Source organism: Xenopus tropicalis, chromosome 8 (assembly GCF_000004195.4).
Source record: "Xenopus tropicalis strain Nigerian chromosome 8, UCB_Xtro_10.0, whole genome shotgun sequence".
NCBI lineage: Eukaryota > Metazoa > Chordata > Amphibia > Anura > Pipidae > Xenopus > Xenopus tropicalis.
This window is the reverse complement of record NC_030684.2, coordinates 61,149,308-61,176,228: the sequence shown is the minus strand read 5'-3', so window position 1 is coordinate 61,176,228 and position 26,921 is coordinate 61,149,308. Positions and strand designations below refer to the sequence as shown.

The 26,921-nt window shown below is 35.1% G+C and overlaps 1 protein-coding gene across 4 annotated transcripts in view; it reads left to right on the top strand.

Moving 5' to 3' along the window:
• Positions 1-26,921, top strand: part of pcdh11x (protocadherin 11 X-linked) — a 797,852-nt gene that overhangs the window by 90,473 nt on the left and 680,458 nt on the right. For all 4 annotated transcript variants that reach the window (XM_031891054.1, XM_018096773.2, XM_002936199.5 and 1 more), the window contains one exon: positions 8,609-9,174. In XM_031891054.1, coding sequence (XP_031746914.1) covers positions 8,641-9,174 — 534 coding nt within the window. In that variant the 5' untranslated portion in view covers positions 8,609-8,640. The remainder of the gene's footprint in view (positions 1-8,608; positions 9,175-26,921) is intronic.

Below are 26,921 nucleotides of genomic sequence, written 5' to 3'. Positions count from 1 at the left end.
ATTAATTACACTGAGAGAATGCTTTAGTTTTTTCCCTTCTGAACAATGAGATTTCTAAAATGTAATTTATTTAGCTGTCTGGATACATTCAAAATATGTTTGTCTTTGAGCATATGTCAACTGACATTTTTGTTGTGTGGATTTTCCAAGCAGTGATTTTCATACTGACACTCATGTCTTATTCAAATTCCATTATCTCCTTCCTTGTTTGTCCCTGTTCTTGGTTTATTTATTTATTTTCAAATATACAAATGTAACAAATATAGAACCAGCCACTCGCCAGAAAAATAATACGTGTTATGGAAACGACAATGTATAAAATATAGATATCAGAGAAATAAAGACCTGAAGTATTTCAGTTTTTACATAACCTCACACATACAGGCACACATGCACAAAATAGAGTAGATCTAGAAAAGATCCTTATTTAAGATTCAAGGGAAGGTTTTAAAAAGTTGTATAAATATGAATAAGCATATTGTAACTTTCACAAGTATTTATTTAAAAGTTTCTATACCCTGAGAGAAGTTAGCTGACATTGGATGTAACCTTGTTTTCTACTTTACTGCAAGCTATTGTCCTCTGTTAGTGTCTGCAGTGTCCTTCAGCTGGCTTACTGGAAGAAAGTCTGATTTGAATGGAAAAATTGCCTCATTCATGGCCAAATACTTCACATGCATATATTTATATCTCATGCACTCATTAAACCTTTAGGCTGCTGGTACAAGTGGCCTTTTAATCTCTGCAATCAAATGCCCAAACCACCAGCAGCTGCTTCCCATTCTGGGAAATGTGTTTGAGACAGTCTTGAAAGAGAATCAAAACCCACCTCCAGAGCTGGATCACACAGTTACACCCATTTCACAAGGGAAAGGAGAAAAGTGCATGTGCACTGATGTATATATTACACCTTCACATTTGTAGTAACTGCCATATTTCTGCTATATTCAGTTATAGAATCAGAACTGATACTTCATGCTTAATAATCAAGGTAAACACATAGGAGTATATTTAATAAAGGTCAAAAGTTAAAATTTGGAGTATATTCCCCAAAAATAAAAAATCTTACAACACCTGTAATTTATTAAAACAAGTTTTGGCCAAATAACTTGGCATTGGGACACTGATAAATTTTCACATCTTTTGGCCAGTTGAAATATCTGCCAATTAACCAAAAGCACAAGAACAGATTGTGGCCAAGAGAACTTTCTCCAGGTCCAGACTGGAAACTAGCATTTTAACAGATTCTTCTGTATCTTATTATCTACATCATCTCAAGATAATATCTCATTATGTAATTTCTTTATTGTGTAAATTATCGAGCCTTTTCCTCCTAACAATTTCATGGGGTAAAGTTTGTAAACTTAAGGTAAATTTTGGCAAAGTTAACACTTTCATAAATATCCACCCCTAGTAAAAACTGGCTGTAGCTCACCAAGCATAAACTCGACAATTTTGGGGCGAACTGGCATCTTATCGGTAACTTCACTTAATGGGTGGATAATCCCTCAACAGCTTCTTCTGCTTACTATGGCACCTAAGTTTGCCACATATACATATATTATAGACAAAAGTAATGTTTGATGTTTTGCTTAGAATAAAATAGTAAGTTTGCAAGGACCAAATTATGGATGTAGATTTGTTCTAGAAAGGACCCTAACAGTTATATTGAAGAGGTAGCAAGAGTAATTACTATAGACTAATGTAACTATTCGTGAATGGAAACATCATAATGAGACAAATCTAGAGAGCCTGTTTATAAATCTTTAAACAATATTATTCATAGATATAATTTAAAAAAAAATAAAAGGAGGTTTAAGTATTTAACTTTTTTTAGTTTTTGCATGTATGCACACATATAGATATTACCTAAACACTGTTATGTGTGTAAGAAAGAAGATAGCATAAAACTTGTTGGAAGCATGAGAAAAGCATTTGTGTAGTGTAGTGTAGTTTGAGGATTATTGTCACCATAAACAATAAAAAAGCCTTGTAGAAGAATTAGACAGAAGTGACATTGTCATTGGAGGTAAAGACACGGTAATTTGTTGACCCTGTCCTTAGAGCTACACGGCTGTAAAGAATGTGAGACCTTAAGACCCAAAGCATGAAAAAAGAATGAGAACTCTCTCAAATCAGCAGAAGTATGGGCTCATTTTGAACCACTCCTGCTCTTTTTACACACCGTATTATGAGAATGGATTACTTATGTGGCATTTTCAGTTCCAATTACTATCTAGGTGGCAGTGATGTTATCCCTGAATTTTTCTTGCTTTCTGTCTTGTGACAAAGACTGTAAAAGAAGCAGAACCTGGCACAAAATGAATCCATTCTCCTGAGACAAAATACAAGAAGAGCAAAAAATAGCACAAAGGGTGAGTGTGTACTTATATATATTCTGACAACCTTGGGAAGGTTACAACAGAAGCTGGCGAGCCAATTACATTTTGTAGAAACATTAGAATAGGTTTGTAACTATGTGGTCTGTTTTGGCAACAGGTGTGAGGAGCACAAGGGTTACAGACTCCATTACTTTAGAGTTACAGTATAATTCCATTAAATACAGCAAACCGATGCACTGGAGAAAACCTTATATAGCACCCATGTAGCTAAATATGTTTAGAAAAGTGACAGAATCCCTTGTTTGTCAGTCTTGCTCTACTTGACTTGTGTTTGGAATTTGTAACGAGTTTCAGTACAATGGTATTCCAAATCAGGACCACCAACAACCAATCAGCACGTTTTACCTCTACATCATACTAAAAAATAAAATAATTTTTTTGAGGGGAAGTATACCCCCTTGTTTAACATAGCCCCACATGCTACTTAATAATGCTCAAAATGTTTCTAATTTGCCATAGCCCTTTAAGGAGCAGTGTACCCCCTTGTTGAAAATTAATTCCATGAATAGGGCTTATACTGAACATCATTTTTGCCTATTTATTTAATCATGGGGAAACTGATTTTGTTTTTTCTTGAGCTCAGCAGCAAACAGGGAAATCAAAGCTACTCCACGTTTGGTCCTTGTAAGGTAGATATATTTGCCAGTATACAACCCAATCAAAAATTCCCTTTGTTGAGACTGTTAGCTACTGCTTCTAAATATACTGATTTTGCTCAGGCATTAAGTGGCTTTGCGTGCAATTCACCCTTTGATACATGAGCCCCACTGTTTCTTTTCAATATTTAATGACAGTGTAACTATGGTTTGCAGCCTCATTACGTTAAAGCTCATGGGGTATGCATCAGATTATAGGATATTCATCCATGGTAGCAGAATACTGACTGGGCAGTGTGGATGTTTTTGTTGGCATGCTGTCTTTTGTAAATAGTAAAGGTGTATGGATATGTTTATATAAGTAGAGGAAGCAATAGCATCTTTAGGTCTAATTTACATTACACTACAGACTATGGTTTTACTTTAAGTGCTTCACATCACTTTCATTGCTTGCATTTACACTGCACATATTTTTAGCTACCAACTTTTATAACATAAAAACAAATCATTTATATTTATAACTTAACAAAGAAATGTAAAGCCATTCAACAAAAAATAATGTAGTGAGGTATCTGTAGAAAAGTATGATCCCTGCTATAATGCCTCTCCAGTGTTAAATGCCTTTCTTTTCTTGACATTGTAAAATGTATCTTGGGAAATACATGCTAAGGGCATCAATGCACTTTAGACCCTTAATTCTATTTCCTTCTTTCTGATGACACCTTCAAATAGTGCAATATTCTAATTTTTTGCAGAGACAAGTTCACACTGACCCAGAACTGTAATAGCTACTGCAAAATCGGCTTTTAACTTGGTAAAAGTGCATGATGACCCACAGTTCAATGAAATTGAAACCAGCAGGAAATTGTATTTAGTCCAAAATGCAGTTACAGCACATATATATACCAAAGTCATGTATGTAATAATCTCTTAACTATACTTGGAATAACAAGGGCAATTATGATTTCCACATCTAAGTCTTTGATTTTCTCAGAGGCAGGTACCACTCGCCCTTTGCTTTCACTTTAGATTATTGATAGTAAAAGAACATACCTATGATCAAAAAAGAGATATTATAAGATGCCTAGTTGATGTAAAAATTGTTCATATCTACTGGATTCAAAATGGGTTTGTTAAGCATCTCAGTTGTGAATTGTGACAGCCAGAAGCAATTTTGTCTATAAAAACAGTAACTAGAAACCTAATCTTAGGCTTCCTGAAACAGAAATCACTTAGAGTAAAAGAGGGGAAAGAGAGGGGTAACCCTTAATAGAAGCTATAATATAAAGCGACCAATTACATTGTACTATCTCTTTGCTTTCAAATTAACATTTCTTGATGCAGTGTTGTGCCTGTCAAGAGAGCTCCCATTGCTATTTGCCAAGCTCCAATCTCGTTAAGCTTTCTTTGACAGGAGGAAGTCCCATCACATGTAAAGAGATTGTTTTAGATAGAGAATTCATTTTAACCTTTTAATCATGATGTAAAATAGGTAAATGATCATTGGTACGTGTGCTCAAGCACAACCCTATATACCTTTATAATATGGCAAGGCAGGATGGGAAAGAAAAATTTTTCTTTCTTTTACCCCAAAGTATTCTTTGGTTTAGAAAAAAAAAATATAATTAACTTTCTTTCCCCAGTGAATGTTGAATTCACATATCTAAAAGGTGATTTTTTTTTTTAAAGTCGCATAAAACCATTATTGCAGTGTCTAAGAGAAAATGTGGTCATTAAAAACTAGTTTAAATCAACTGCATGCACAGTAAGGGGGCAAAAACTAAAGAATAATGACATTTTGCTGAGATCTTAATAATAATAGTAATATCATAATAGTAACTATTTGTGTTAATAGGGTTTACTTACAAGAAGCATTTTAATGTAAACAGAAACAATTATTAATGGCACAAACCTAGATTGCAAATATACTTTACTTATAGGTCTTAGATGGTTACACAGTGCTGGGTAAAGTGCATTAAGATAAAAAGGTACCTTAAAGGTCATAGAATGTCCTCTCACTGAAACAAGGCAATTTTGAAGACATCAGTGTTCATGGAGAGAATCACTGGTAACATAGGGACAGGTTACTAAACTGCCCCTAAATAAGTACTTTCAGGTGACTTTGCATGCCATCAATGCAATGTGTCTTTTCAATATTTAATGACAGTGTAACTGGGATTGGTAGACTCTGTGCTGTGCGGCTACAGATTGGTCAATGTCCAGGTTAACCATTAATGCTGGTAAAGATTTAAATACTAAACAATTTAGTTGTACATATTGATGCCTATACTGTCAGCCTGCATCTCAAGGGAAGCATAATGTATGTGCAGCCCTGTAGGATGTGTAGTCACTTCAGGTTAGCAAAAGCTGCTACACATGTCAAAGGGGTGACTTATCTATGGAAGGTTTTTCAGAAGATAATTGAATATGATGGTGTCTCAAAATTTTGACTGATGGTTGGACAGTAAGGTCATAATAATCAAAATTAGCAACCGTATGCCAGTATTATCCTGTAAATGCAAACTCTGAGCAAAGGAATTGCCACAAACATGATATTGATATATTGTACTGCCAAAAAAATAGAGTAGATGCGTTCAGATGATGTTTTGTTAGATACCATAGAATACTAAAATGTCTTTCTTTTCCAGAAGTTTATTTTCTTTTGCAAAATGTGTTTACTACTCTACATATTTACATTTTCATATGCACCTACATGTTGCGCTTGTCTTGTTGCCAGTTCAGTATAAAATACATCAAAGCATCATTATGGAAAGGCTTATATGATATGCTGCAAATCAAAATATGAAGAAGATGGAATAAAATTAAAAAAAAACTTGGGGTGGCAAAATAAATTAATTAATATTAAAAGTAGACTGTCCAATACTCAATACATTATGCATATCTAATATCATATCTAGTTGAAATGTTCAGTTCTTACTGTACCCAGGCATGGAATCATTTAATGACTCCTTGGGGCTTCTGAACCTTTCAGACAAGCTTCTAACTTTATTGTGTTTCTCGTATGTTTGTTAAGCCATGATGGTTCATGAAATTTGTGCCAAGGGTAATGTGATAGAAAACTGATCGCAATTATGAATGCCAAGTATTGCTTACACAGATGATTTTTATGGTTTATATTCATGATTTTTTTCTGCCTAAGCCAAATGAATTAAATATACAAATAAAATACTGTACATGCAAATGAGTGTCAGTTGTAGAAAAAATATTAATAAACAGATAACCATTTCATTTGACGTGACTAATTATTATTACAATATTGAGTCTTTTACATTATTCTCACTAGGGATATTACTGCATGCCCATCAACTGTACAATGTTTTTGAGAATTCTATCTGGGTGTTATAATTACTACTATAGAATGCAGAAATATATTGATATAATGATCTGTGTAATACTACATGATGCAACATTATTCTATATTGATATAATGAGCTGTTTAATACTACATGATACAGTACCTCTTTATCAGTACAGTACACTTCCATCAAAAAGGAGGGGCTGGGAAATGGTTTCTATAGGTCAGAGGTAGTGATGAATTAAATTTGCTGTGAATTTCCATATTCCACCATTGTCGGATTGTTTTCTCGAAACATGTGCATAAATTATTCATGGAAAATATCGCAGAGTGTGGAAAAAGTCGCAGTCGCATGAAAAAAAAAAAATGTGGGCATCAAAAAAGTCACACGATAGCTGCGTTTGGCAAATTTTTGGGTGAAGCAAAACAGGATAGATTCACTAATTACTAGTCAGAGGCAGACCATCAAAATTTTCTCTTAATCTGAAGTCACGAATGTCAATATTATATATATATATATATTTTATTTTTTTTAACTAGTTCAGATAATATTGTTCACCTTTTTTTTACATAAGTCCAATTGAATAAGCCTATGACAAAAATGTAGGTATTTTTTCCCTTTTACATTTTCATAAAATCAACAGAAAAAAAACATATTTAATTGTTTCATAAAATAATACTCTCGAAAAGTTGAAATTCAAGGTATGCAAGATTGTACAAGGCTTCTCTACTCAAATGTTTTAGTTAAGCAGCTTGCACCTTCTAATGGCTTCTTGTATGGAATTTTTAATGGTGTGGAAAACTATGAGGAAATAATGAAGGTTATGGCTCAGAATCTGAAAAACTACTTTCAGCAAGGATAAAACTACCTACGTTAAAGTTAGGGAAACAAATCGAGAGTGAGATAACTATATTTTAATTGTAGTTTGATGCAATTTATGAATTGCCGGTTTATCTGTATAATCATTGATTATTGGTTTCCAAGCATAGTATACATTTCAAATGTATGTATGTATGTATGTATGTATGTAAATCTGAACCTGAATTGTTTATTCTTGAACTAGATAGGAGGATGTAAGTTGAGAAAAAAGAAGAGCAGATATTTTGTTAAAACAGAAACAGGTATATGCAAGCTAATTCTAGCTAACTTTAGGAAAGAAATGTTAAACTATCTATAACATGATAACATACAGGCAGATTCATTGGTCTCAGATAAAACTGACTATAGTGTGCCTGAATGTGATAGGAACTTAGAATGTAAGCTCCACTGGCTGGGCTGGGGACTGATGTGAATAATGTGTAATCTTTGAAAAGTTTGCGAATATGTAGGTAGAATTCCAGTCTTATTGAGCAACTACAGTCATCAACAGATCACTAATTTGAATGTATTCTGCAAAAAGAATATTTTAGCAAGCATTACAATTATATATGTATTGGTATTAGGTCTTCACTCATGTCTTCAGTCCTTACTTGAATACAAATGAACACCACAAGGCTGGGGATCCAGCTGAAACATTGGGTTTGTTAAAAAAAATAAATGACCTATTTGGATTCCTGAGAGTGTGAATTTTTTTATTGTGGTGTTGAAATATATGTACATAAATATATGGAAGCAACTGAATTAATAGAAAGTATTTGTGATATTCATTTTTGGTATTTAAATTTTTTTGGGGGGGTAATATGTACTATTAAGAAACTGTTACAGTTTAACAGTGACTTTCCAACTGCACTATTACATATAATGCTAGAGATTATTAGAAAAAAAGCACTAAATGCTGATTCTGAACACTTAAAGGCACATGTACTAAACAATTTTCAGATAAATTAATATTTTTTCTAAATTATAGAACATTTCAGAATGTATCGAAAACATTTTTTTGGTTTTCGGTAAATTTCCACTAAAAAAACGTAGTTTGCGCAAAGAATACGAACATTTAAGCATTCCTTAACGCTTTGGTCAGGTGGTGTTTACAAACTTTTTGGCCCGAACATTTCTTGACTTTCGGAACGCAATTATGATATTTTAGTATGAAGGATAAAAGCATTGTCGAGACATTTTAGAACTACAGAAATGATTGTGGTTATTTTGAATTTTTACCATATCGCATTTCAAAGACAGAACAAAAACGCATTTAAGTAAATGTGCCCCTAAGTAAATTAATTCCTTTCCAAGAATAATTGAGGCTTAATTTAAATGTGTGGCACCTTTTCACATGTAAACCTTAACTTCTTTTTTTTTTTAACCTTAATTTAATCATTGTTTATATGATTTTTTTTTCTTTCATTTTTTTCAGGTACTATACTGAAAGACTCAAACATTCTGGAGATGGACTTACTGTCTGGAACATACCTTTTGGCAGTTTTAATAGCCTGTATAGTATTTGAGTCTGGTGCTCAGGAGAAGAATTATATAGTACGGGAAGAACTGCCAGAAAACGTACTCATTGGAAACTTACTAAAAGACCTCAACCTTACTTTAGACCCTGATCTGTCAACCCCTCTTCAATTCAAGCTGGTATATAAGACTGGTGATGTTCCATTAATTCGTGTTGAAGAGAACACTGGTGAAATCTTCACTACTTCAAATCGAATAGACCGGGAAAAACTTTGTTCTGGAATTTTCACAGAAAACAAATGCTTTTATGAGGTGGAAGTGGCAGTTCTACCTGATGAGGTCTTTAGATTAGTTAAGATCCGTTTCTTAATTGAGGATATCAATGATAATTCCCCTCTCTTCCCATCGACAGTTATCAATATCTCCATTCCAGAGAACACTGCCGTCAATTCCAGATACTCTGTTCCATCTGCCATTGATCCAGATGTGGGTGTGAATGGGATTCAACATTATGAGCTCCTTAAGGTACGTCTTCATTTTGTATTCACTGGTTCTAGTTGGTGTCAAGTGATGTGCTGATAAATCTCCTTTTAGTCTTTGGATGTGACCATTTTAATGCCACCTCCTGTAGAATCTACTGCATCAGCATTATGTGCCATGTTTCTTGGTTTCTGTATGTTCTACCTTGTTTTCTGGCACAACATTGTGAGGATTTTGAAAAATGGGGATAAAAATCACACATGACTCTCAATCTGTATGATAACAATGAATGAGATCTCACAGTGTAATATTTCAGTCACACTCAGAGACAACTGTCTGCTGAGATTGAAACCATTTATTGGTGTGACTATTCCATAAAACTCTCCCATGGCACTTCTCAGTGCTCCAAACTAGGCAGCCCAAGCTCATACCACAGATTCAAGAGAACTGTGAACACCGACGTGGAAATCTGCTTAGGTATTGTTATCCACGGTTACATCAGTTCTGTTTTTGTGTTCTTTTTCACTTTTACCTCTTTCACACATGAAGAAATTCATATTTTCATATATAATACATATTAATTTGGTACACTCTGGGGTATATTTATCATGCTGTGTAAAAAGTGGAGTGAAGCATTAGGGTGAAGACACACAGGGCGACTAGTCACGGCGACAGCCATTATAGTCTATGGGCGAAATGTCACCACAATTAGTCGCCGCAACTGTTTTAATTAAAAGTCGTGGCGACTAATTGCCCCGTGTGTCTTCGCCCTTACCGGTGATGTAGCCCAGGGCAAGCAATCAGCAATTAGATTTCAACAGGTAGAAAACCAAAGCAAAGCATCTGATTGGCTGCTATGAGCAACATCACCGGTAATGTTTTACTCCACTTTTTACACAGTATGATAAATATACCCCTCTGTGTACACTGTTATGAATGTTTAAAATTGGCAAATAAAATTTAAGTTACAAAAACTTCAGTATAGTTGCGCTCAATGCTGTTTAGTCCTTTTTCCATTCTGAATCAGGCACTAGTGCGCGTATTGAGCTGCCACCACCTCCTGACCAGGCAGTAGCTCCAGGGTACCATTTGCACTCTTGTATCAATCGCAACAGTGCAGTTGTAGCTAAATAAGAGAGCACACAGGTCACTCGTCAAACACCAGAAACGACTCCAGCAAGCACCAGAATTGTTGCCAGGCAGACTCAAAAATTATTCTGTGCAGTTGTGCCCGATTTGCAGCAAAGGGCACATGCAGTTGTGCCCATTTTAGAAAACTGGACACAATTGCATCAAGAGAATTGATTGTTTGCTTCTGCAATTATGCCAGAATTCTGGGGGGAATTGGTGCATTGTGGGGAAAAAAAACTTGTTGATTTTGCTCAAAATTGCACTTTTGTTGCCTTTGCACTTGCAAATGTGAATGAGTCCCATAGTGCAGTTTTGGTGTTTGCCACTATGTCTTCATTAGAGACAGAGAATAAAGGGCCATAGTTTGGAAGCAATGTTATTTAAATAGCACTTAAGAATCATTCCTTAATGTTCCAGGACTACAGATCCCAGCATGCTTTAAACCTCAAAATATGTTGGTGTATGTTTGGAGTTTAAAAACATGAATAACTTATAATTAACAATACTATTTACGTTCCCTTTTATGTGTTATAGGCACAGTTAGAGTAAGTCGAGGGGAAAAAATCTAGCAGGTGCAGCAGGTACTATAGGTATAAGACCCGTTATCCAGAATGCTCGGGACCAAGGGTATTCCGGATAAGGGGTTTTTCTGTAATTTGGATCTCCTTACCTTAAGTCTGCTAAAAATTCAATAAAACATTAATTAAACCCAATATGATTGTTTTGCATCCAATAAGGATTAATTATATCTTAGTTGGGATCAAGTACAAGGTACTGTTTTATTATTACAGAGAAAAAGGAAATCAGTTTTAAAATTCTGAATTATTTGATTAAAATGGAGTGTATGGGAGATGGGCTTTCCGTAATTCAGAGCTTTCTGGATAACGGGTTTCCAGATAAGGGATCCCATACCTGTATAAGGAATTTAGATATATTACATTGTATATTAAAGCTGATATTGAAGCTGCTCTGCATGGAGAGTTGTGAGTGTATGTTGGGAACATTTTAGTCATTTATTTTTATTATAGCTGTAATTTTCTAAAATGCGTATGTAATGGAATAATGTTGCAGTACATTAAAAGTGGAAGCATTGGTTCCCACTGGACAGCAATACAACAGCCACAAAATCCCATAAAATTGGCAATTAGATTTTCCCTGCTGAACTTTACCTGGTTTAACAACTGCCATTGCTAACAGAATGAGGAGAGGATGGCGCATTTCTCTGCTGCAATTCCAATAAGAACTTAACAAAACAACATCCCATAAAGAAATTCAAACTTGGGTTAAAAAAGGCAGCTATCCAGTTTAGTGTACCTTCCAGCATTTCTGATCTATATGTCTATATAAAAATAAATAACTATTGACCTCTAACATATAGTATTTGTAAAAAGTGTCCCTTCCCATAGAGCCAACCAGAAAATGGTTTATTTATCAAAATTCTTGGTAATACATCTTTTAACCACTTCTTTAATAAAGTACCAAGAGTGCTAATTAAATTAAGGAATGCTGGCCCCAAATCATAACCATCAATGCAGTACAGTGTCAAATACATGAATCAAATTCATGTACTCTGTAGTACCAAAATATAGGAATATGCTCACCTCCTTGTAAAAATCAATTAGATTTTTTGGCAGAATTGATTTGTGCATAAAACCATGCTAACACATACAGTGTGGGATTTAATATGCATTCTAATATCTTGTGTTATTTAATACCTCCCCAAGCTTTCCTACCACCCATGTTAAACTCATTAACCTATAGTTACCTGGTGGGATCCGCAGCAATCTGCCAATATCTTGGTATAATGTCAGATATCAAAGAACCACAACATATTGTGGCCCTGCAACCACAAAGGATGAGGTCATGGACCTTTAGATGATTATCTATTCTATTTGGAATTTCCTCCTAAGTCAGCCAATTGCCTGTACTAAAACATATTGAATTGATTATATTAAAAAGAAGCTGATATTAAAACTCACTCTGCTTTCTTTTTTATCAACCAATTTACCTGAATCCAGTACTAAGGGAACCACATGTGCATGCTTAATTTATTTTACAGGTATGGGATCTATTATCTGGAATGCTTCCAGATCAAGGTTTATTTCAGTAATTTTGATCACCACACCTTTAGTCTTAAAAATTACACAAAATGATGTATATATATATGTGTATCAGAGATATAATTTGACCCATTAAAACTTGTGTATTATAATAAATCTACCCCCTTTTGCCAAATATGAGAATATGAGACGTCATCTCGGAGTTCTCTGACCTGTGTAAAAGCAAGGAACTGCTCAAGGACTATATTTTACTATAGGGGGTACATTATTCAGTATGTACCCCGTGATAGCCAGAGACATACCAAGGACCAGCAGTTCTACTATCAATGTATTAAATCAATACGACTAGCCAGACGATGCTAGTGGGACTTAAAGTTCTCCAATGAGTGCTAGTGCTTGCTAGTCAAGGAAAATAAAAATAAAATAATAAATGTGTCTGGATTATTTATTATTTTAACAATATACATCATTACGTAAAGTATATAAGATCAGGGGTATCTATGTGGGTGGTGTGGGCTTCGATCTTTGTTACTGTGAGTGAATTGTGGTATAGAGACTGGAGGAAAGGGGGTGTAGCTGTGGGCACATAAGTCATATTTTTTATTTTGGTGTGGGGGTACCTGGTATGTGTACAAGTGAAGAATCTAATCTTGTCCTTGTTTTTTTATAATAGCATTTATTGCTCCAGTTCTAAAGTGTTTAATTTAGCACTTAATTTATAAGTATTTGTAATATGGGCTGCTGTAACAATTTAGAACATCTAATTATTCAGACACGTTCATCTTCCAGTTTACATTTGGTGTGTCACTTGATGGCACACAACTCCTTTCATTCACACCTAAAACTTGAAATAATGGCAAGGGTTGATTACTGATTTTTTTTGCATAAAAGTAAAGCATGTTGTTTATATTTAGGTTCAGTTGTAGGTTAATTTTAGCAGTGTTACAAATGCTTTCCATAGAATAATCATCACCAACATCATATACTTGGTAGGGAGACTGAGGCAGCAGTTAATAAACTCCCTGAAGGATTGGTGCCACTTCTATCACTGTGAGCTTGTGTGAGTCCCAGTAGAGTTTTTCACACTCATGCCTGAAGCTTCAAACCATGCTCCTGTTATGATTTTTGATTAATTAATGCATCACTGACTAAGGTTCAGCCTTTCAGATGTAAAATTGAAAATTATAAGTTACATCTCTTTTACTTTACAACTTTTACTGCTTTCAAGGCATTGGTTGATAGCATTACTTCCTTTTAAAAAAAACCATCAGTGATAAGCACTGAACTGTTTTAAATTTAGCTGAGTTATTTTATGTTACTTTAAGGGAAGGCACTCACAGTTCTGCCCCTGGTAGCAAAATATATGTTTACCAAGTAATAAATTCCCTACAGCATTTGTGCCACTCCTTTCTGATTGTGAAAGAGTCACAGAAGATTTTTCATGAACCTCTATTAACAGCTCTAAGACCAGTGCCTGGTCAGTAATACATTCGTTATCTGGAGCAATTTTATTATGGTATGTTGCATCACAAAGGAGCAGTAACACACGCAAAGGAAAATATTAATTTGAAATGGAATGCCTTGTATTTATTATACATGTATGGGATCCATTACCTGGAAACCTGTTGTCCAGCAAGCTCTGAGTTATGGGAAGGCCATCTGCCATAGACTCCATTTTGACCAAATATTTCAGATTTTTAAACATTATTTCCTTTTTTCTTTATTGATAAAACAGTACCTTGAATTTGATCCCAACTAAGAAATAATTAATCCTTATTGGAGGCAAAACAATCTTATTTTTTGTTTAATGTTTAAATTTAAATTTAATTTTGGTTTAAATTTAAATTTAATTTTTAGTAGGCTTAAAGTTTTCTACCCCTTCTTTGTTCTTCATTTTTGCCCTACAAGGACAAAACACTAGGAGCAAGTCATAAAATCTGTCTACATTTATGTGTGGTGTTAATTTATTTTTATCCAGATGTGCTGAATACACTATGAGATTTTCAGTACTCTTCCTCTTTTATAGCAGCCAAGAATGATACATAACATTGCAATTGACGATTGACTATTTCTCACAGTATATATATATATATATATATATATATATGTGTGTGTGTGTATATGTATGTTTGTATGTTTGTATATATATATATGTGTGTACATATATATATATATATATATATAGCAAATTTGTAGAAAGCACTCACAGCATAAATAGAGTAAAAATTTTCTTAGTGTTTATTTAATCATCGCATCTACGCGTTTCGATCCTCATGGGATCGTCATCAGGATGGGGAAGGGAAGTGAGGCGCAACCATAAATACAAAATTCAACCAATCAAAACTCCCAACAAATTTGCATACTTAATCACAATGTGTATATGAATCATATTCGTTTAAATACATTATTTGTATATGTGTCACATATGTTTAAAATCTCAAGTGATAAAAAAGTTTCATTAAAAGTGTACACCATATCACTAATGTGAATTAATATTTCATATCATAATACCACCAGCCTCAGTGGACAAGGAGGCTAGCTAAACATAAGTGTAGTTAAAGGTGAAACAAAACAATATCATACCCAAAAAGAAAAGTGACATATAATCAAACACCATAAACTCAATGGAGCTAATTAAGTAGCAGCATAGCCCACTCCATAGAGTCAAATAAATAAAGTGAATAAGTGCATAAATACAGATAAATATAGGGAAGTTTAAAAACATTAAAACAACATAAGCCCTGTCCATAGCATGACAAACGTCACACAAAAATCTCAAATAGGAGGAATAAATCTCAATATCAACAAGCTGTATAGAAATAGTCAAAGATTAACTATAAATAGTGTATTACACTACATTGGGAATCGTTAAGCTGAATTCATAAAAAACACGAAAGTGAGAACATTTCATTGAGGCCACGCGGGGCAATAGTGTCCAATTTTCGGATCCACTGAGCCTCCCTTTGTAAAAGTAATTTAGACCGGTCTCCACCACGTACCGGGAGAGGAATGTGGTCAATTAGGATAGCCCTCAACATAGGCAATGAATGCTTTTGTTGTACAAAATGTCTCGCTAGAGGGGTATCGGACTCGCCAGAAGCCAAAGCAGCACGAATCACGGATCTATGATTGTTCATCCGTATCCGAAAGGATGTAACACATTTACTTATATAATATATAATTGAAAAATTTAAACCAATGCTTACATCACATTATTACATTGCAGTCTAATCCCTTAAAGACAGCTTAATCTCCCATTATTATATTAAAAGTGACACATAATGTGCATTGTTACCTGTTAGTGGTTATTTTTTTGTTGTTGTTGTTGCTGCACACAGAAAGGCCTTTCCATTCTATAAATAGTTACAGCTAATGGGGCTCCATCTGTACTCCATACAGTTTGACCCCCCCCCCATGGTCAGTAAGTATACCACTTGGAGAGCAAGAGCCAATGAAATAATAATGCAGAAAATAGGAATGAAAAAAACGACAAAAGAAACACTTTTTTTCAGTCGTCAACCCCATGTTAAGCAGCAGAGTTTAAAAAGCCTTAAAGCGTAGTTGGAACAGCTGGAAAGCTGTAAAGTTTAGTGCTAGCTGTAATAAAAGTATAGATGTAGAAAATTAATGATCCATTAGAAAACTTCTTGCTCAAATTTGCTTAAAAAAGCCATTCCTAAATTAATGTTATATCCCCAATCCATACCTTAGTATGCCTTTTACTTAATTTTATTGTGTTACAAATAGGAGCATACAATGAAAGGAACAATCGCGCCAGCACTATGCCCAGCTGGCTAAGTGTCATTCATTATTACCGATTTAGATGTGTATGAAGTGAAAACTGCCAGGTAACACTGAAATATGCATGCATTAAACTATCAGCTTTCATTATATGGACATTTTAGGGATTTAGATTGCAACAGGTATTTTTCATCTTTTACCTTCAAGCATTTCGTCTACTTCCATTTATAAACAGCAAGGAGTCTACCTCTAGACTAACCAGATTTGCAAGCAACCCTTGATAGTTAAGGAAGGATTCAAAGTCCTTTTGACTTAAAAATGTCAGTCAGCCAGCCCAGCTCCTGGGTCTATATTGTACGCTGTATTAATGCCAGTAACTTTTTTAGTTTCTTACTTTCTAAAAGGGCACTGAGCTTTTTCTAGAAACAGTTGTATTTCCTAGTGCAATGAAAAATCCTAGTTGAACAAAATGATTTAGACATTCATTAAATTTATAAAGTAAGGCTGAAGTTTTGTCCAATCACAAAGGGATTGGATATCATAAAGGGAGATACACTTACCCTGCACCCAATCAATTGTAGTGTTAGTCTTTAAGTAATAAAATGGAAATTGTAAATAACAATTCCTAGCTCATCTGTAGTAATGATCTCAATAACAATTTGTCCCTGTGTATTGTTTTTACATTATTTATTCAATCCGGTACCACTTTTACATTTGGAATCATTAATCATTATTAATTGCTGGGGTCACTGACGAAATAATGGGTTAAATTAGGGCTGCCACCTTTGCCGGTCTTAAACCCAGACAAAGATGATGTCATCATCATGTGTTGCTGACGTGATCACGCAAACTGTCGACATCACCACATGATGACGTGTGTCATGTGATGAGGTCAGGGCGGGGATATTGCATCTGCCGGATGCAATGCCGAGGGTTTTTGCCGGTTTTCAGAGTGTTAGCTGCAAAAGGTTTTGATCTGAACAGCCCCTTGAAAAACCTGTCTGGGTAAAAACTGGACAGGTGGCAAACCTAGCCAAAATAGAAGGATAATTATTAAAACAGGCACACCAAATTGTACCCTCATTGCACTCACTTTGTGTGGTGTGTGCGAAAAAACAGTATACAGGCTTAAATGACGGCACACACAGGATTTGTTAATAGAAGTCACTGGATCAAACGAAAATTGATTACATCAGAGGTTTATTAGTTCCAACGTTTCAGCTCCACACAGGAGCTTTCGTCAGGGATACAACACCATGTGAGGAACAATTTTCGTTTGATCCAATGACTTCTATTAACAAATCCTGTGTGTGCCGTCATTTGAGCCTGTATATATATATATTTGTATAGATATCTATAGCATGTCAAAAGTTTACAGAGAACATTAACAATATATCTTTATGTGCTGTACTGTATCCTTTATTGTTACGAAAGTACTTGAGTGCCAAAGTGCTATTGTTCATATAACATATTGATGAACAATAGTTAACGTACAATAGAAGCAAAGTGCTAACTGTACAACTGTAACTGTTTGCACACCAATACACTTTACAAGAGATAGCACTTGGGCCCTGAAGCAATGTTAAACCTTAATAGAGGGTACTGCACTATAGTATTTTTTGCGCTTCCCTGCAGAATTTATTGGCATTTCCAAAGAGTGTTTAATAGGGTGGATAAATTAAGGGTGATGCAATCTAAAAAAGGCTTGGGGTATTATTGCTTTAAAAACCACAGGGTTAAATGAATCCAAGCTTGACTGTTGTGTTCTTGTAGAAATTGTGTGAGGCTAATTCTTTTTGCTTAAAAAAGGTATGAATTGCAGCTCAGGATAAACTGCAAGATCTGATAATGAATCACAACAAATGTATCGGCCAGACAGTTACTAAAAAGATGTCCTGTTTGTATCTGCCAATATTTGAATACCCTGTGTCAACCTTGATCATTTCTTCTTCTCTGGATAAATAGGTCACCTGAAAACAGAAATATCATGTTTGACACCTTTAATCTACGTGCTCTGAGACTTGCTCTTGGCTCATAAGGCAATAATTTCACTTGATTGCATAAAGAGGAAACACACAAAAACACACCAACATTCACATATATGTTGAGATATTTGGCCTAGGGAGGTTATGTTACCAGTAAATAATTCTTGAAGGATTTTTAATGTTAAAATGTGTCAAAATATCACATTTGCTTAAAATCATGCTTTAGAGAGAGGCTGATTTTAGATGGTGCTGCCATGTAATGTAAACTATGTTGACTGCAATCCAAGGCATTCATGGCATTCATATAAACAAATGATTTATGATTTTATTGTATTGTTCAGACAGCAATAGTTATTACAATCTTTATAATTGGAACCAAATTGAAAAAAAAATGTTCATTCCAAGGTGTGCATTCTCTCATAGAGAAACAAAAGCATATCTGAAATGTCTCTAGTAAGGCAAGCATCATCAGTTGTGTATTTATTTGATAATTATACTATGAAATCAGCTGGTACTTGGTTCTCTAAACCCTATTTAATTGCAGGGATTATATACCAAAATAAATACATACATAAATAAATAAAAAGCCTTGGCTGTGCTGGGACTTGACCCATTTCTATTCACTGCTTTTTTATAAAATATGTTTTCTTCTTTTGGAGCTTGGCGAAATCATCTATAAAATGAAGATGAAATGCATGCTCTCTTTTGAAGTGGTCTATAACCTGAAAGCATGGGTATATTTCATACAATCAGTAAGATCTACTCCTGAGTCTGTCATCAGGTCTGGACTGGGCTCCAAAATTGGCCCTGGCATTTCAAATACACAGAGGCTCAAAAAGCCCTTCTACCAGCCCAATATATATAGTGACTGTCTATGGTATTTTATAGCAGCCCCACCGAAATATGCCAAAACCCGCAGATTGTCAGTCGGGGCTCCTGTCACCTGTACTTTAAAACTATTTCAGTATATTACCCCTTCCCTCCATACTTTTTTAGTCATTTCTAGGGTTCAGTGGCACCTTAAACAATCCTTCCCAGGAAAGATTTTTTTTTTTAATCATATGTCTAATTTATTAATGTTACCTGAAACACTAATGTATGTGTGCAAGGGAATTCCAATTAGAGTGATTTTTTTTACCCTCTTTGTTTTGGCATCCACTTTCAATAAGAGAGACAAGGCCAACACTGCTTAAGTGCTTTTGGCACACTTTCACACAAGACATTTACTCTATTGAACAGTTATTGAGCATTGACAGAACATTTATCCAGGATTAAGTAACTCTACACCAATATTCTAAAAGTTGAATGAGTGATATGAAATGTAAGATTTCTTGTAGTTCACAGCTAATTTACTTGTGAAATATTGTGAAATTAAGTTTTAAGGCTAAAATCACTGGGGGTGTGGTAAATAAAGTTTTTTAGGGGCAAAGCTATTAAAGTGTGAATTTAGAGCTCACCACAGAAAAACTCGCCCACTTTTAATAGAGGCAGTTCTAAAATGGTGAACACTAACTTTTACCAGTTTACGCTTGTAAAATCCCCAAAAAAGTGGATGAATTACTCTCACATCTGCTCCTTAATAGGGGTAGACAAATTAGGGACACACTTTATATAAATAAACTTAAAATTCTACAATAAATGTATATTGAAATATACAAAATTGCTTTCTATGCCATGGCTTGGTGTGTTTTACACAAAATCTATTGTATTGTCATCTTGTAGGCTGTATATTGAGGGTGAGGAAAGTTTAAACTATAGATTTTGTCAGTGGCTAGTAATTCCTTTGCTAAAAAGAGATTATAAGGTAAGTATACTGGGTGTTGTATACTACAGTAGCTCATTTTATAAATAGGCACCACAAAATGCATGATAGACTCGACAAGTGTACGTGCATATTTTGAAATGAAATGTATGAGGAAGCAAACATTGCCATTCCAGAAGTTGAGGTATATTTTCTAGCTTTCTCAATCTTTGGTGAGTTCAATAAGTGTTAGTAGAAGTATTGCTGGCTTTAACTGCCCCTTTTCATTAAATGTTATGGGTAAGTGTGGTATCCTTCCAGTTATTGAGATTTAAAGGAGCCACCATCTTCAGTCAGCCAACAGCTGTCTAGTTGTGTATTGTAGGATTTGTAGTTAAGAATTCCAGGATAGATGCACATTTGATTTTCCTGCATAAAGTAGGACTTTCAGACAATGTTTTGCGAGCAGATTTATTTCCAAAGCTAGTGTTTCAGTTGACTGTCAAGTTACTGTTTTCTTGTCACTTAAACTCAAACCATACTGAAGGGATTTTTTTCCTAAACAAACAGTTTTAGCGTTTCATTTTCAAATTACATCTAACATTATTCCCTATGTTTCTTTTTTTTCGAACCAACTGTGAAAACAGATGCACTGCAGCTAGATATTTGTTTTCATCTGTCACTGATCTGGGAATAAGGGCTCTTGTAACCTCCTTACTGTGCAGTTATGTATTACATTTTAGTGCTAAGTAATCGAGACTAGATTTGGGTTTCAGGATTTGATTAGGCCTTTTGAGCCTTGATGAAAATTAAAGAAACAATTATACTTGGAAGTGAAACCATGAAATAAATCTGTGGTGGCATTTTTTATAACATAAATCAGGCAAGTGCGTGATTATAGGTCTCTGGCGTGTTTTACATATCAGAGTAGAAACCTTTAAACAATAATTAGCTTCCAATAATAACAGGAGTTTTATCATGTGTAGCCATACATATTATAGCATTTGCTATCCTAGACATAGATCATAGGGGGAGCTAAGCTGTTCCAATGTATTATACTTTAGTTGGGATTAACATATTCTAGTTCTAACTAAAAACACTGACCAATCATATGTAGCACACCCTTCTGGTTGCACTATTTTATTATAAAATGATGGTACATACAGATCCTTTTCAAAAAATTAGCATATTGTGATAAAGTTCATTATTTTCTGTAATGTACTGATAAACATTAGACTTTCATATATTTTAGATTCATTACACACAACTGAAGTAGTTCAAGCCTTTTCTTGTTTTAATATTGATGATTGTGGCATACAGCTCATGAAAACCCAAAATTCCTATCTCAAAAAATTAGCATATCATGAAAAGGTTCTCTAAACGAGCTATTAACCTAATCATCTGAATCAACAAATTAACTCTAAAAACCTGCAAAAGATTCCTGAGGCTTTTAAAAACTCCCAGCCTGGTTCATTACTCAAAACCGCAATCATGGGTAAGACTGCCGACCTGACTGCTGTCCAGAAGGCCATCATTGACACCCTCAAGCAAGAGGGTAAGACACAAAAAGAAATTTCTGAACAAATAGGCTGTTCCCAGAGTGCTGTATCAAGGCACCTCAGTGGGAAGTCTGTGGGAAGGAAAAAGTGTGGCAGAAAACGCTGCACAACGAGAAGAGGTGACTGGGCCCTGAGGAAGATTGTGGAGAAGGACCGATTCCTGACCTTGGGGGACCTGCGGAAGCAGTGGACTGAGTCTGGAGTAGAAACATCCAGAGCCACCGTGTACAGGCGCGTGCAGGAAATGGGCTACAGGTGCTGCATTCCCCAGGTCAAGCCACTTTTGAACCAGAAACAGCGGCAGAAGCGCCTGACCTGGGCTACAGAGAAGCAGCACTGGACTGTTGCTCAGTGGTCCAAAGTATGTCATTCGGAAATCAAGGTGCCAGAGTCTGGAGGAAGACTGGGGAGAGGGAAATGCCAAAATGCCTGAAGTCCAGTGTCAAGTACCCGCAGTCAGTGATGGTCTGGGGTGCCATGTCAGCTGCTGGTGTTGGTCCACTGTGTTTTATCAAGGGCAGGGTCAATGCAGCTAGCTATCAGGAGATTTTGGAGCACTTCATGCTTCCATCTGCTGAAAAGCTTTATGGAGATGAAGATTTCATTTTTCAGCATGACCTGGCACCTGCTCACAGTGCCAAAACCACTGGTAAATGGTTTACTGCCCATGGTATTACTGTGCTCAATTGGCCTGCCAACTCTCCTGACCTGAACCCCATAGAGAATCTGTGGGATATTGTGAAGAGAAAGTTGAGAGACACAAGACCCAACACTCTGGATGAGCTTAAGGCCGCTATTGAAGCATCCTGGGCCTCCATAACACCTGAGCAGTGCCACAGGCTGATTGCCTCCATGCCACGCCACATTGAAGCAGTCATTTCTGCAAAAGGATTCCCGACCAAGTATTGAGTGCATAACTGAACATAATTATTTGAAGGTTGACTTTTTTTGTATTAAAAACACTTTTCTTTTATTGGGCGGATGAAATATGCTAATTTTTTGAGATAGGAATTTTGGGTTTTCATGAGCTGTATGCCACAATCATCAATATTAAAACAAGAAAAGGCTTGAACTACTTCAGTTGTGTGTAATGAATCTAAAATATATGAAAGTCTAATGTTTATCAGTACATTACAGAAAATAATGAACTTTATCACAATATGCTAATTTTTTGAAAAGGACCTGTATATGGGATAGTATGTCTCATCTATAAATTATAAAGTCACTGTGTGGTTTGTTGACCATATAAGAGCACAAATAGGAGGCTACAAACTATTAAGGTTGACCTCCTAAAATAAAAATACCATGGTTATGTAAAAACAGAAATGAATGTCTTGACTGTAGTATCCAGTCAAGTAACGCCCCATAAACCCAAGCTAAATGCTTATTGGTTCTGATTGGGCAACTGTGTCCCTTGTTTGTGCATCATTTTAAATATCTTTTCTTTAAAAGATTCTGTAGTTTTAATGGATTGTGTTCTTCATGCAGGCCTTGAGAATTCTAAGCTGACTTCATCTATCTATAGAAAACACTGGCCTTATTTAGATTTGTACAATATTTCACATAAAATATTTGACATTAAATGTTGGTGTAAAAAAAATATGACACATTTATAAAGCTCCCTTTGTTTCCTTACTTGTGAATAAACACAATGCATCTCAGTCATGGAAACAATCCATTACAAAGCGTTAATCTAAATATGTAGTTGACTAACAGTTAAAATTATACAGTTTTTTTTACACTGCTCTAGATCTCGTTTAACTCATTAAAGACAATGGCGCATATCTAATGGGCAAAACATTTTTGGTATGAAAAGTATTAAGTAAAGTATTGAAGTAGAGATGTAAATTGCATTAAATATATCTCTATAGCTTAATCCCTTAAGGAGTGATGGCACAATTGTATCATAATATTATATTATTGCATCATTATCAGCATCGATATCAGGGAATAACTATTACAATTTATACTCAGTTTCCCCTTTGTAATTCTAATAAAAAAAAAAAAAGTTTTTTACATTATAGTTGAAATGAGATAGAGATAAAAGTTATTTTACAAATTAATGCATTAGAAACTAAGAAAATGGACCAGTCTTGCAAATGCATGAAATATGAGAATGTACTCTAAAAGCATTATAAAAATAGATAGAATAAATGGATCAGTTGGCCTTCGTCTGCTCGACTAATCCTTCATTTCCAAATAGAAAAACTCAAACTGCTTTTAATTCTAAATCACAAACAGATTTTTGTTGGCAACAGATAAAGAACATAATACTCACATAAAATAATACAAATATAATATAATAATAATTAGGCATTCAAATTCAGCCATTCTTTTAATAAGAAGGGTGACTTTTCAGCATGACTGGAGTAGACAGGTTTAGAAACTGTGACAAATGAAACATAATGTCAGATGTTGTTATCTTGTCAATCAGGCATTAGGGGCAGAGGGATCCGTGTGAATCTCTTGAAGGTTTATCACACGAGCTTTCTGTATTACAACATTTCAGATCAGCTGCTACACTGGGCTAGCAGCATTGCCACATACTTAGGCAACATTAAATGTGCTATTCATTGCACAGTATACTAATATAATCACTTATATTTAACATAGTCTATACATTTGCACTAGAATTAGAATGATGTATTTCACGTCTGTGCTTTGCATTCTATATTTTTATAGGTTTTCTTTTCCTAAGAAATCAACATTATCTGTAATAAAAGGCACTAAGTTTGCCTTGGAGCAGTAACCCATAGCAACCATAAGATGTTTGTTATTAAACAGGTGACCAGTAAATGCTATCTGCTGATTGGTTGCTATGGGTTGCTGCTCCTGTGTAAACTTAGTGCCTTTTATTACATAACCCCACAAGAACGTTGATTTAGTATGCAGCAGCATGACTTGATCGCGACCAGTCCCTCCTCCCCTGCCCTCTCTGTGGGCCCTCTTGTGCCACACCTCCTGGTCTCAACTGTGCTGCTATTTTAAAGGTAGTTGAGGGGCCCGGGGGTTCTGCTGTATAGATAGGTATGCCACTGTTATGTTTATTTTGCCAACTGCCAACTATAAGCTTTAAGTAACATATAAAATAATAATTACAGAATTGAAAATCTATCCCTGACCATACACAGGAAACATCTTTTGTAACATATGTTTTTACAAAATATTGAAAAGAATACTACTTATGAATGCTATGAAGATATAATTTTATATATGATCTACTTGCATGCAATGATGCCCACAAGACAGGTTTAATTTTAGTTTATCTATGGAGGTACAATAATGAATGGGATTCAGTGGGACAGTTTTGAAACTCACTTTAGTTTTATGCATTTAGTAATGATGGTCTAGCAAAAAGGTTAAAACTGCCCAACCACATTGCTCTGTGTTTGGCAAACTTTAGGCCTAAGGAGATATAGGAGATACCTTTGTATAGATATATTGTAGAGAATACACTGTAGGTACACTGTGAAAGCAATAACACAAAAACCAAAGATGGTGCATTTACTAGCAATACATAAATATTTGTTTAGATGCTTTTACAAATGATAAAATAATATCAAAAAGTGGACACACCCATGGGACTATGTTTTGGTCCCAATCAGGGGCCTTTATTAAGACTAGTAGACAGTAAAAATCCAAATAAATTACATATGTAATGAGAAATGAGTAAAACCACTGTGAGTGCCAATTTGTACCATTCACTGATTAAAATCACTACTCTGGGCTAGCTTGCCTCTTCTGTAAGGAACACGCTGGCCTGGGATATTATAGGCTTTCGTTCTCCTTTAAGTAATAATGATGAACTATAGCATGTGCCAAATGTTGCTCTCCCGTCTTTCTTCCAGTGGAGCTATATTCTACATTTTCTTGAATAATCCACTTAAGAAAATCAGGAATCTGTTATCACCAATACTGTAATTTATCGCTATTTTTTCCTCAAAACAAATGGTTGGGAATAACTAGATTGATCTGTTGAATTCTTTGATTTCCTATATATCTTACTAACACGCTAGAATCAATTTGTTGCATTAGAGTTCCTTACAAAGTACTTGATCACGCCAAGAAAAGAAAAGTGCCTCTATTGAACATAAGTGTCTGAAGGATGTATCTTGATCATGTCCTAAAAATTATCTTCCCTGGAAGAAAACAATTTGTTGTCTTAGGGTCATCCATCATACTATTTGTTTTTTCCTAGTTATGTATTTTCCAACTCTATTGCCTCTTGCTAATGTGTAGCCAACTCCTCTATATCTAATATCTAGTAAAAGCATTTGCAAAAACCAGGAATTCCTATTACGCATACCTTAGATATGAACTAGTTATTATTATGATAAGGTAGTAACCCTGACCTTAAACAGTCACTTTTTGTTGACATTTTTACTTTTTAATTCTCAGAAGTTTAAGTATGTGTCCAGGGAAGGTGATATGGATAATCCAATGTATTCAATAATGGATGGCTACTCCTACAGGCTCCAGCATGTCTAAGGATGTCTTTCTCAGAATAGTGCAGGGGTTTACTGGGAGGCAGGGCCATCAGAATGTGCTAATCTATTCAAATATGCTCTATGCACCTCCAGGAACAATAGGGACTTGCTTAAAGGCAAGGTCATCATTGGGGTGGAAGATTTCATGTTTGAGAAAACAATGATTTCTATTTGAAGCTCCGCCTCTTTGAAATTTTTCCTGCTGTCAACCTTTACTGCCTTTTGTTTGTATGTTTTCCTTTGTTTACGTATGTGTGTGTGTATGTATGTATGTATGTTTGTATGTATGCATATTGCCAAGATTTTGGATCTTCATTGTACTGTGAAATATCCAGTTATACATTATGTTGATTGCTTGCATTGGATTGGAATTAATATTTTGTGTGTGTGTCTGTAATGATTCCTGATACACTGATGTCACTCTTAATATTGTGACAATCTATACCACCATTTCTAATGTCACTTGAACACTCACAATGATTGGGGGTCTGCAGTCAGACCCCTTTTCAGAGCTGTACAGCAAAATGTAGTTTTTAGGAACATCATTTAAAAATTAGCTTATTCGTAAATGCTGGCTGCTTAAGTGTCTCGAAAAAGTGTTATGTCTGACCCTGTCTTAGTGACTGTGTAATAGAGATTTAAAAACAATGGGATGGATAAAGTCAAAGGAATAGTTCATGGTCTGTATAGATGGAGTTCAGGATTCTATGGACTCTATGATTCTGAGCTTTCTGGATCAGGTTTCTGGATTAGAGATCCTGTACTATAAAAAAAAAATCAATTTCCAGTAAATATCAGAATAGCACCCAATAGTAAGGAATCCAAGTCTGGCTTGAGACTCCTCCAGTTACATGGGAGTAGGAGAAACAATGGGTTATCTGAAAGCAGTTCTAATGTGTAGTGCTGGCTCCTTCTGAAAGCTCAGACTAGGGCCCAATGGACTGAGATGGCTACCTACACACCGATATTACAACTTAAAAAAGATACCTTTGTTGGTTCTAGAACATTTTAAATGTTAGAGTGAATTATTTGCTATGTAATTGTAATTGTAAGTGTAATTTATAAAATTAAAAGTACACCAAAATATC